Source organism: Schistocerca nitens, chromosome 1, assembly GCF_023898315.1.
Source record: "Schistocerca nitens isolate TAMUIC-IGC-003100 chromosome 1, iqSchNite1.1, whole genome shotgun sequence".
In the NCBI taxonomy this organism is placed as follows: Eukaryota; Metazoa; Arthropoda; class Insecta; order Orthoptera; family Acrididae; genus Schistocerca; species Schistocerca nitens.
In genome coordinates, this window is record NC_064614.1 from 705,059,073 (window position 1) to 705,071,073 (window position 12,001).

General features: G+C 37.3%; 1 protein-coding gene across 1 annotated transcript in view; it reads left to right on the forward strand.

Annotated features, from left to right (window-relative positions):
- The window catches only part of LOC126259726 (DNA repair protein RAD51 homolog 4), a 174,122-nt gene that overhangs the window by 60,338 nt on the left and 101,783 nt on the right, over window positions 1-12,001 (forward strand). Inside the window, exons 2-3 of the mRNA XM_049956708.1 lie at window positions 2,710-2,828; window positions 2,917-3,127. Coding sequence (XP_049812665.1) covers window positions 2,710-2,828; window positions 2,917-3,127 — 330 coding nt within the window. The remainder of the gene's footprint in view (window positions 1-2,709; window positions 2,829-2,916; window positions 3,128-12,001) is intronic.

Below are 12,001 nucleotides of genomic sequence, written 5' to 3' on the forward strand. Positions count from 1 at the left end.
TTAAAAATTCTACCAGAAAGTTGTTTCAGGTTGTTTGGCAGAGAATTATAAAATATTTCTCCCTTAATGAATGGGGTATTTGTTGTTAGATTCAATCGTCTGCTCACCATATGAAAGTCTGATTTTTGTCTTGTATTGTAATCATGGATTTCCATATTCCTGTTTGTCACTTTTTTGTCTTTTTTCACTAATAATATTGATTGAAACATATATACTGCATAGATAGTCATAATATTAAACTTAATAAACAGGTTTTTACATGAAGTTCTGGGTCTTACTTTTGCCATAGTTCTTATTACTCTTTTCTGCAATACAAATACCTTTTTTATATTGTATTGGCTACACCCACCCCACAATACAATTCCATAAGATAGATGGGGATACACCAACCCAAAATACGCTATTGTTATGGCTTCGATATCTAAATATTGAACTAATCTCCTTAGTAAATACAGACTAGATGTTATTTTACCACAGACATGATCTATTTGCTGATTCCACGAAAGTCTGTCATCTATATATATCTCCAGAAATTTACATTCTGAACAGGTATTTACCTGAATGTCCTCATTTACAACAGTATTTTTATTTGAACCACTTGTCTTAAAATAAATTAAATTCGTTTTGTTTATATTGATCCTCAGGTTTTCTTTTTCAAAATGTGTTTGGGCTTTTTCAACAAAATTCTGTACCACTGAATTTAGGTCATCATTACTATGTGCCCAGCAAACCCCAGAGGTGTCATCAGCATACATAGTAATACGATGACTGGTGTCTAATACTTTTGGGAAATCATTCACGTAGCAAATAAACAAGAAGGGGCCCAAGATAGAGCCTTGTGGCACACCAAAATTTATATTTCTTATCTTTGATCTTCTTTTTTCGATTACCTCTCCATTATCATACACAACTTCTGTGCATTGTTGTCTATCTGTAAGGTAAGATTCTATTAAAAGCAAGTTTCCCACTGACACCATTATAAGCAAGTTTACTTAAAAGAGTGCCATGATGGTCTGTATTGATAATGAGTAGTCAGTACTATATTCAGAGTGCAAAAAGTGTAGTACTACTGATAGATACATATAAGGTGAAAGATATACTCTACTGGTATGTCAAAGGCAATAGTTTATTTTTCAGGTGGGAGAGAGGGAGAGGTTGGGGGAGGTTAAAATATTAGGGCAGGTCACTCAGACCTCAGTATGAGGCAGACCCGCCTGTAATAAGAATGAGATGGTTTGTGTGCCCTTTTCCTCACTGCTTGTGAGTCTCTCTCATACTGGGGCCTGAGTGAGCTGCCCTACTTTTTTAGCCTCCCTCAACCTCTCCCTTTCTCCCACCTGACAAATGAATTATTACTTCCGAAAGACAGACAGAGCCTCCCCTTTTACTTCTATATGTTTCTATCAGCAGTACTATACCTTTCATTTCTGTCTCAAATTCATTGTGTTTTGTGGTCTTCAGTCCAGAGACTGGTTTGATGCAGCTGTCTGTGCTACTTTATCCTGTGCAAGCTTCTTCATCTTGGAGTAACTACAGCAGCCTACATCCTTCTGAATCTGCTTAGTGTATTCATCTCTTGGTCTCCCTCTATGACTTTTACCATCCATGCTTCCCTACAGTACTAAATTGGTGATCCCTTGATGCCTTAGAATGTTTCCTACCAACCAATCCCTTCTTTTAATCAGTTTGTGCCACAATTCCTCTTCTCTCCAATTCTATTCAGTACCTCCTTATTAGTTACGTGATCTACCCATCTAATTTTCAGCATTCTTCTGTAGCACCACATTTCAAAACCTTCTATTCTCTTCTTATCTGCGCTGTTTATTGTCCATGTTTCACTTCCATACATGGCTACACTCCATACAAATACTTTCAGAAACGACTTCCTGACACTTAAATTTGTATTCGATGTCAACAAATTTCTCTTCTTCAGAAACGCTTGCCTTGCCACAGCCAGTCTACATTTTATATCCCTTAAATTTATTAGGTTTCTCTATTGAATTTTGTATTGACAGTTTCATGTATGTTAATATAACTGCTTTGTGGAATACAGACATAGGAATAAAACAGTGGAATGTCTAGGATGGAATAACAACAACATGGAAAGGGTAGATCGCTACCCACAAAACAGAGGAGACTTTGAGGTACAGGCAGACATAATGAATAAAATGCTAGAAATATTTCAGATTTTGGACAAGTCAATTATGCTGTCACAGAGTCTTGCCCATGGCCACAGGAGTGTGCATTTTGGTGACTTTGTGGTTATGTGTGTAAATGCGTATACTTTCGCTAGAAAAAGAGCTAGTGCAAATGTTGTTTTTACTAACAAATGTTTCTGTGCTCCAGGTGAGTGGTTTCCTTTTCCTTATTTTATGTACTGATTCAACCAGGAATTTCCATTATTGATAACAAGTCAAATACACTTTTATTTTCAGCAATAACTTTAGTTGGATATTTTAGTACTGTATAAAACTAAAACTCTCGATTATTTTCAACTCATCTCTTCTGTGTGGTTGGAATTATTTATTACTTAGCTACCAATTTTTGCTGCATGAAGTGTCATACATGTGTCTGTTAAGATACGAGAAAGAACATAATCTCATTCAGCATAGTTCATGTTACTATCTTATCTTGCATAAATGTCTAACAAAGACTTACATAGATATTGCAATACATATTTGAAATTTTTGATTATATATGTTTTTCCAGGATGTGATACAGATTCGCAGCTCTCTTATAACTGATTACTCAGCATTTCCTCGTAAAGGAATCGGCATGTACAATGATTTAGTAGCAAATTCAGCACTTATACAGACAGGCATTAAAAGGTATGGTAACAAAGCTACCTCTGTTTGTACACAATAAATATCAATACTTGTTAGAATATGGCTCACTCATATTATTGAAATTTTGCAGCATTGACACAATATTGGAAGGTGGCTTGCTTACAGGAAACATATATGAGTTGTGTGGTCTTTCTGGTACAGGGAAAACCCAAATTTGTCTTGCAACAACAGCACATGTAACATCAAATTTGAAACAAAGTATATATTACATTGATTCAAATTTGTCTTTCTCAGGGGAAAGAATGCAGTCAATATTGGATGCCAGATGCCTTGATGATGAGGTACTGTTCTGTATTCATTACTAATTTATTTTCAGTTTGAGTATGAGTGATTAACACTCTATACCATTACTCTGATAGTATATTTCTGACACATTTCCTTAGTAAGACTTGTCCTGTTCAAATTACAGTAATTGTATTTACCATGTTTCATAGGTGTATGGTTTAGTGGCTGAGTGGGTGTCCGGCTATGTATCCAACGGTCTGGAACTCATTTCTGTCAGACAGATATTATTTTCTGTCCATTGCCACTTCTTTCACCTCTGCCAATGATTTGTTTATGTGAAAAACACTAAGTTTCATGGTGATTCAGAGTCAATGTTTAACTGTAGGTGCCCTTACAACTGACTGAATAAATCAGTTTTAAGGTTGGAGGAAGATGAGGGCATGCCACATACAACAAGACCATGTCTAGCTAGTAAAGGCATGTGCTGCTGAAACCAACTTCTGAGCTAAGATAGCTTTGTTTTATTTCAAAGGCTTTAATGTAGTTATTAGTGATACAAGAATTTTCATACAGTTCATTGAATTATGAAAATATCTCCAGTGTGTCAGAGTAAAAAGGGGTTTTGGCCTGCAAGTTGAAGTGGCAGTTAACCGAGAGACCCATAATAGTATAAAGGCGCATGAATGGTAATTACCATTCTAACAGGTATATTTCAATGAAACCTGACATATGGACAGAATTCTTAATATAATATTTGAAGAATCATTGCTCAGTTCCCACTTGATTACAATTTAAATTTCTGTGTTTTAGCATAGTAACTCAAGGAAACTGTTGTTACTCATTTACTCCAATTTTGTGGAATCAGAGTGCTCTCCTCAATAGCTTTAATGTTACTTTATGTGCAATGCCCCAGAAGATAATTCCATAAGATAACACCTACATCTACATACATATTCTGAAAGCCACCAAACGGTATGTGGCAGACAGTACACTGTTCCACTACTATTAATTTTCTTTCCTTTTCCACTCGCAAATAGAGCGAGAGAAAAACAACTGTCCAGAAGGGTGGTTTGATGAGTCTGGTAAATTTCCATGAAAGGATGGTACATTTTTGTTGCACCTTCATGGTTGGTTAAGTTGTTTATTCCAAGGGTCATATAAAAAATTTCAGCAATGTACAGTTGATAGCAAATAAATAAATTAAATAAATAAATAAAGTGAAGGTACTGCTGAATGCAACCAACATAATGTAGCTGTGTTGCAGGTCCTCTAAGTGTCAAAACTCTCGGGGGTACAGTTGTTTGACTGTACACGATGGTTACCACAAGAGATCACTAGAGAACACTGCTCTTTATAGCAGTCAGTCAAAGATGTAAACTAATAGCGCAATACAACAAATACTAGAAAACACACTGTTAGAGGTGAAGAAGACTCTAACACTTGTAAATTAAACTTCATTACAATAAGTGACACTTCAGAAGTCTTCTCACACTCATTAAATGACATGATGAGTAGAGGTTCGTATTCAAAATTTGAACCAACTGTAAACCAGACAAAGCTTGCGAGTCTGATTGAGACTCGACTAGGCATGAAGACAAATAAAATATTGACGTGTTCACCAGTATCAGTTTGCAAGGCCAAATATCCAAACCTGGAAATAAATGACAATATGTTTAGCACTGCAGTGGGATCCCCATGAAGCTTATATTGGCCCTGAGAAGTAATCACAAAAGTTATGTAATAAAGTGCAATACACAAGTGTGAAGTGCCATGAAGTAAAGTTATGATGATGGATGTGGAGTAGAACTCAGTATGTATATGAATTGTGCACAATCAAATGTCAGATACTAAATATGTTCACCAACTGTGTGATAGCAGAACCTGAAATGACAATACAAATGATTTTTGCTGGCAGGGATTCAAACCTGGCACCTTCCATTATTGTCTTATACCTATGAATAGACATGAAATATTTTTTTTGTTTCTTCACCAGTAGCAAGATATGCACATGTTTGGCTAGAAGTGATGCAACAAATAGTTCTGTACTGTCTGAGACTCCAGCCCTGTGCGTATCGATGTTGTTGTCCCCAACCAAAGAGGTGTCAACTATAAAATTCTCTTTCACAAGTAGTTAGGATCACATCATACACAGAGACCTGGACGAATTTGGCACTGTGAGGAAACATAGAATAAGATTCCCAGTATGATCCCGAAGGTTTCAAATCCGGAGAAAAATTGGAATTGGCGTTCGAATAGCAGTCCAGTGCCAATATTTTTAAAATCTCAGTGTCACTTAAAATAAGAAGTGAAGGTCCTGTGATTTTACATGATGACTGGTTTGTGGCCGGCCGGAGTGACTGTGCTGTTCTAGGCGCTACAGTCTGGAACCGAGCGACCGCTACGGTCGCAGGTTCGAATCCTGCCTTGGGCATGGATGTGTGTGATGTCCTTAGGTTAGTTAGGTTTAATTAGTTCTAAGTTCTAGGTGACTGATGACCTCAGAAGTTAAGTCGCATAGTGCTCAGAGCCATTTGAACAACTGGTTTATGAAATAAAATAACATTACTAGTATAAGAAAGCATATTAGAGTCAGAGTTTCTGCAAGCAGTTGCTTCAGCCTCTGACAGCCAAAACTGATCCAATTCTGTTCCAGTCAGTAGCGAATGGACATGTTTAACGTTGATTTGGAATCACGGCACAGTCCTGTGTTCTTTACTTGGCATTACTGGAGGTGATGAAGGTATGTTTGTGGCTGTTAAAACTGGTACCCCCAACAGAAATCGAACCCACACCTTAGTCATTCCAAGCTAGCCTCAGTCCATCCAACCACCGAACTTCAAGTGTGTTAGCATCATGTTTTTGTCATAATGAGATACACAGCACAAGGTATGAGAATTTTTGACTTCCACTTGAGCTTTTGTTGTGAATAACCTACTTATGTTCTAGTAGTCAATGTCATGCAGTGCGAGCACAAAACCATGATATCGAAACCATGCTTTTCCTTTCTTTTTTAATCTATATTCTGTCAGTCTGCTAAGAGCAGCAGCGTGACAGAAGGTCAAAGACAGTTTTGTTCATTTTTTAACAAGCAAGTAATAGAAAAATCTTGCAGAAACATGTTTGCGAAAGGTCTCTTGAATGCTATATATGAAGGTAGTATCTGTTCCCGAAAGAACAGATACCATTGATGACCGTGCAGTTTCTCTAGAATGAAATGATAATTAAATCGACACCCTGGCTGCAAACAGGTGTCGATATACATCATTATACAAACTTTATGAGGCAATGCCGGAATTTCGAGTGCCTGGAAAATTGGTGTGTTTAAAAACAAAATGTATTGTTCTTGATTTACATCTGGTGGCACAAAGAAGGTTTTTTGTGTTAAGAACTGCTTCACAGTGATGTGTCCCTCGGAGTTGACATTTGTTGCCAACAAATTAGGTTCCTCACAGTCACAGAGCAACTAATGTGATGTGGGAGCCAGCACATAGGGGCTGGGTCAGCAAACACACCTACCTTAAGTCTTCTAATCTGGCACCTGCATGCATTTACCTTCCTCACTCCTTATCAACCAATCACCAAGAAAGTTGGTTTTTATTTCTTTTGGAAATTGCACTTTAAATGTGGCTTAACTCAGAATCAGCAAGTTGTTACATGCATAGGATCAAAAAACTACCTGCAAATTATCAGGCAGTTTTTGATAATGAGGTGGACTATATTGTCGACAATTTCTCTGATATTTGTGTCTGTTGTGTTCAATAACTTAACAAGAAATGCTATTAATGTGCACTACAACAATACAACTGGCATCTCTGCATAGTACCATACAACAAATGGCTAACTTAATTAAACATGAATTCTTTTGTCATATACACGTATCTTTACCCGACAATGTAAATATGACAATATGACTGTGAAAGTAGTTGCTAAAAGAAATACAGTCAACAGAGTATCAAGTCATATTATTTCATTGACACGTTTGTGTATTTTCAGTAACAGTTCCACAGTATTTTATGTTCCTTACCTCTAGATCTACTGGTTACTGATCATAGTGAGACGTATTATGATGACAAAATTTCTAAAGGTGTCCTTGGGCTATGAGCACTGTGAGACTTTAACATCTGAGGTCTTCAGTCCCCAAACGAGTCATTCAGAGCACTGTTACAGAGGAGGTAAAATGTTACTCTTGCACCAGTTTGGAACTGAGGGCTATTTATTGCCTCTGCCTCTTTACAATGCTTGGAGCAACAGCTGCAGCATTCATCACCTCCTCCTTGCCCTTGTTATGGTTGGTACAGACAATTTGCAGTCTAGACAATGAGATTAGTTGTAACTGCTGCGCGAAAATAATCTCCACTGTCTGTAAACATTTATTGGCTAAGTCGTTGACACATTAAAGCCGAATTTATTAAGAATTTTTGATTGGTATATCTCAGATATATCAAGTGAATCTTGCAAGATAATTCTCTGTCATTCCAGAAAGTAACAAAACTATCACAGTGTCACCAGACATGTTCCAATATGTTGTGACCCTATCATAGACATAGCAGGACAGCTGTGTTTCCAGACAAGTCTTTCTTGAGTAGGCTAACAATTTAGGAGCACATCTTTTGCATCAACAAGGAGTAGTCTAGTATTTATGGTACTGGAGAAGAATGGAAAGTTGCAAAGACCACTGCAATACATATTGAAGAAAATAAACATAATCCACTGAATTTCAGATCCTTTTCTTTGAAATCGACATGTAGCAGGACACATGAACAAATACTTTGTTCCAGTGTTATGAAATGCTCTGAAATATATTAACTGTTGACATCAAAGCAGCATGGATTTGGAAAGCATCACTCTTGTGAGAGACAGCTCGCACTTTATTTGCACAATGTATTGTGTACAGGGACTCTCAAATTGACTCTGTAGTTTAAAAATGCTTTTGATATTATTCCTCATTAGCGGCTTCCTGTCACAATACTTTACTATGGACTACTATTGTCTCACTTACAGATTGGCTTTGTAATTTCCTGTCTAAAAGGTCACAGTTCGTAGTAACTGACAGGACATCACACCTAGTGAAATGAAGTGATGAGTGTGATTCTGCAAGTAAAGTGATGTAGACCTTTTGCTATTTCTAATATACAACCTCTGACAATAAAGTTCAGTGAATGAAGTCAGGGCAACACTGGTGAGTCACAATGCTGCACCTGTGTAGTGGCCGGTATTGACAACCTGCTCCCCCATAGTTCAGTTGAGCATCGTGTGTGTTCCGTGTTAGACCTGTTTGATGAAGCGCTTGTTTAGTGCATTGGTTCTGAACTGAGAACAGGATAATGAATGAGCAAAGGATCAATTTAAAATTTTGTTTTAAGCTTGGCAAGACACCGAAAGAAAGGCATGCAATGCTGGTATGTGTTTATGGAGATCAAGCACTGCCCATGAAGTGAAGTGTGTGTATGAGTGGTTCGTTCGTTTTCGAGGAGGCTGGGAATGTGTTTCTGACGATCCCTGTAGTGGACAACCAGCAACCACCATCAGTGACAAAAACATTGAGAAAGTGAGGACATTAGTCAAGAACAACCATTGATTAATTGTGCGCATGATAGCAGATGAACTGCAGATGAACCATGAATCCGTGCGACAAATCCTTACCCAGGAGTTAGGGAAGAGGAAAACGTGTTGTCCTCTTCTGCCACATCACTTGACTGACAATCAGGAGTAGGTATGTGTAGAGGCTTCACAGGATTTTGTCGAAATGGTGGATTCGACACCCAATTTCTTGAACCGTATTGTCACTGAGGATGAAACCTGATGTCTCCAGTGTGACCCTGAAACAAAACGGCATAGCATGGAATGGTGTTCTATGACATCACGTTGGAAAAAGATCAGATTCGAAAAATCACGCATCAAAATGATGCTCTTCACCTTTTTTGATAGTCACAGCATTATCCATAAGGATTTTCCGCCTGAGGAAACTATGTTGAATGCTGCACACAACATTGAAATTTTGACCCATTTCATGCAATGTCTGTGCAGGGTATGACCCCAGTACGCACAACAAAGTCCTGGTTTTTTATTCATGGCAACACTCACCCACACACAGCCAATATTGTCATAGAGTTCCTGGCGAAAAAGGGGGTGGTGCAACTTGAACATTCACCATACTTGCTGGATCTCAATCCTCCAGACTTCTTCCTATTCCCTTGACTGAAATTCGCTTTGAAAGCAAAGAGATTTGACGATATTTCTGACATCCAGTGAACTGTAACACGGCTTTTGAATACTATCCCAAAGGAAGACTTCGTTCAAAGTTTCCAGGACATGTATTGCAGTGCTCAGCAGTGCATAGTTATGGAGGTGACTATTTTGAAGGACAGTAAGGTAGCTGTAGTTCATAGTTCATGTACATTAACGTTACAGGACTAATCACCAAACTTAATTATCAGAGGCTGTATATAAACTATTTAGCAGACAATCAGAACATTTCTCTCAGATTTGTGGCAGGTAATGCTGTCATCTAGTAAACTTCTCAGAAGAGCAAAGTGAATTGCAAAATGATGTTGAAAATATATCCTTACAGTGCAGGACGTGGCAATTGACCCTAAATAATAAAATGTATAAGGTTCTCCACATGATTACTAAAAGTTTCATCAAGCTTCGAGAAATCAATAAGTCAAACAAATTTGAGGGTTATAGATCTAACGAAAGCCCTAGGGGTACAAATATAAACAATGTCACTGGGAAACATCACATGTTGTGGTGAAGATGAAACAAATGTTGGTTTATTGACACAACCCTTGAAGACCCAAGAAGTCTACTATGGAGATTGCCAGTACTATGGTTGTTCGACCTTTTCTGGAATATTGCTAGGCACTGTGCAATTATTACCTGATGGGATTGACAGAGGTCATCAGAAATATTGAAAGAATGCTGTTGATTTTGTAGTATAGTGAAATATGGGAGAGAGTGTTGCAGATGTTTTTTTCCTTGAGGTTGGGGGGGGGGGGGGGCAGGGTGCCAGGCATGAGTTGGGAATGCAATATAAAAAAAATAAAAATAAAAATAAAAACTTTTTCACTGTGGCAAGTTATTTCTATGTTAATTAATTAGTTGCATGTTCCATTGATCAATTGCACGGTACGATGTGGAACATGTCCAGTGCACAAGAAATGCACATATATATTTGCAGTACAGTGTTAAAGATTAATATTTCTACTATTTACCCCATTGCCTTAAATGGCACAACATGCATGTACTATATTAATAGATTCATTTATTCCTATTCAAGAATTCATCTATTGTATTGAAGGAGTTGTCAAGGAGATATGATTTCAATTTATTCAATTTATTTATGAAGCTATTACTGCTGTCTGTCAGACATTTTATTTCATCTGGTAATTTGTCAAAAAACTTTATTGCAGCATATTTTACCCCTTTCTGGGTGCCAAAGATAGGATGAGTAAAGGATAGTATAAGTCTTTCTTTTTTCTGGTATTATAATCATGAATGTCAGTGTTGTTTTCAAACTGGCCCATGTTGTTGAGAACAAATTTCATTAATGAGTAAATGTACTGTGAGGCTGTTGTAAGAATTCCCAATCTTTTAAAAAGATGCCTACAAGACATGTGACTATGAACCCCACAAATTATTCTAATCACTTTCTTTTGAGCAGTGAATACTTTTTGTCTAAGTGTTGAGTTACCCCAAAATATTATTCCGTATGACATCAGAGAGTGAAAGTATGCAAAGTATGTTAGCTTTCTAATTTCTATATCCTCAAAATTGGCAATTATTCTGATTGCAAAAGTTGCTGAACCTAGTCGCTTTAGAAGATCCAAAATATGAATTTTCCAATTAAGATTCTCATCTGTATGTACACCCATGGGCTGACTGTCATGGGCTGCTGGTATGAACACTATCGAAAACAATTGCGCTAAGGTCACCAGAACATTAGTGAGGAACTGGCCCTGAAAGCAACCAGCTACAGCTGATGCTCTTTGGAACTGCATTCTTGAAGCCTGGGAGGAAGTTGCTTCTTCAGGTCATTACGTATGATGACTTATAGGTTCTACACTAAGACACATGAGAGAAGTACAAAATAATGTGGGATTCTGGATAAAATATTAGAGTCATTAAAACATTTTGTTACATCATCTTTTTCTTCATTTTTCCTCATTGAGACGCACTGAAAGATCACTTGCCAACAGATCAGATAAAATTTGAGATAGTTTTCCTTTGAGTTGCCTTTTCAATTGAAGTTACTTTCTTTTGAATATACAATTTGTTAAATATTCTGTTTTTATTTCATTTATACCCTCTCTAGCTACTTACAAAGTAATCTGTTTGGATGGGCACTTTAAAAGAATTTTGTGTTATTTCAAATACATCTCACGTACCCTCCATCCATTAATGCACACTTCACCTTCTGAAAATTATGCACACGATTTCATCTTATATTTATTCGTTGTTAATTTGTCCTCCATTCTTTCTCTCATTCTCTCACCTCTCTTATATTATCACTTCAGTTGCCCTTCTACTCCATCTTCCCAAAACGTTACAAACAAATTTAGCAGTTTCCATTGAAACTATACATTCAGGTTTAGTTTCTGCTTTCTTTACTGTCCTCTATCATTCCTTTCAACACCTATGAAACCATATTCTTTTACCTCCCCTTCCCTATAATTAATTCTTCGTTCTGAAAACATTCCTTCCTTTTCTCTCTGTCCTAAGATAAAATGAACTGCAGCATAACTCTAAGTAAGGAATACTTTGCATGGGCTCTTTGAACCACTGTCACATTATTTCTCTGTTGCCCCACTCTCAAAAAGCACATAGGAATAATGGACAACTAAATCTTACCGTGCAAGAACCAGTGTCTCTTCCCACAACAGTTATATCTCCCATGTATGTTGGGGCAAACAAAATATCACGGCATTCAA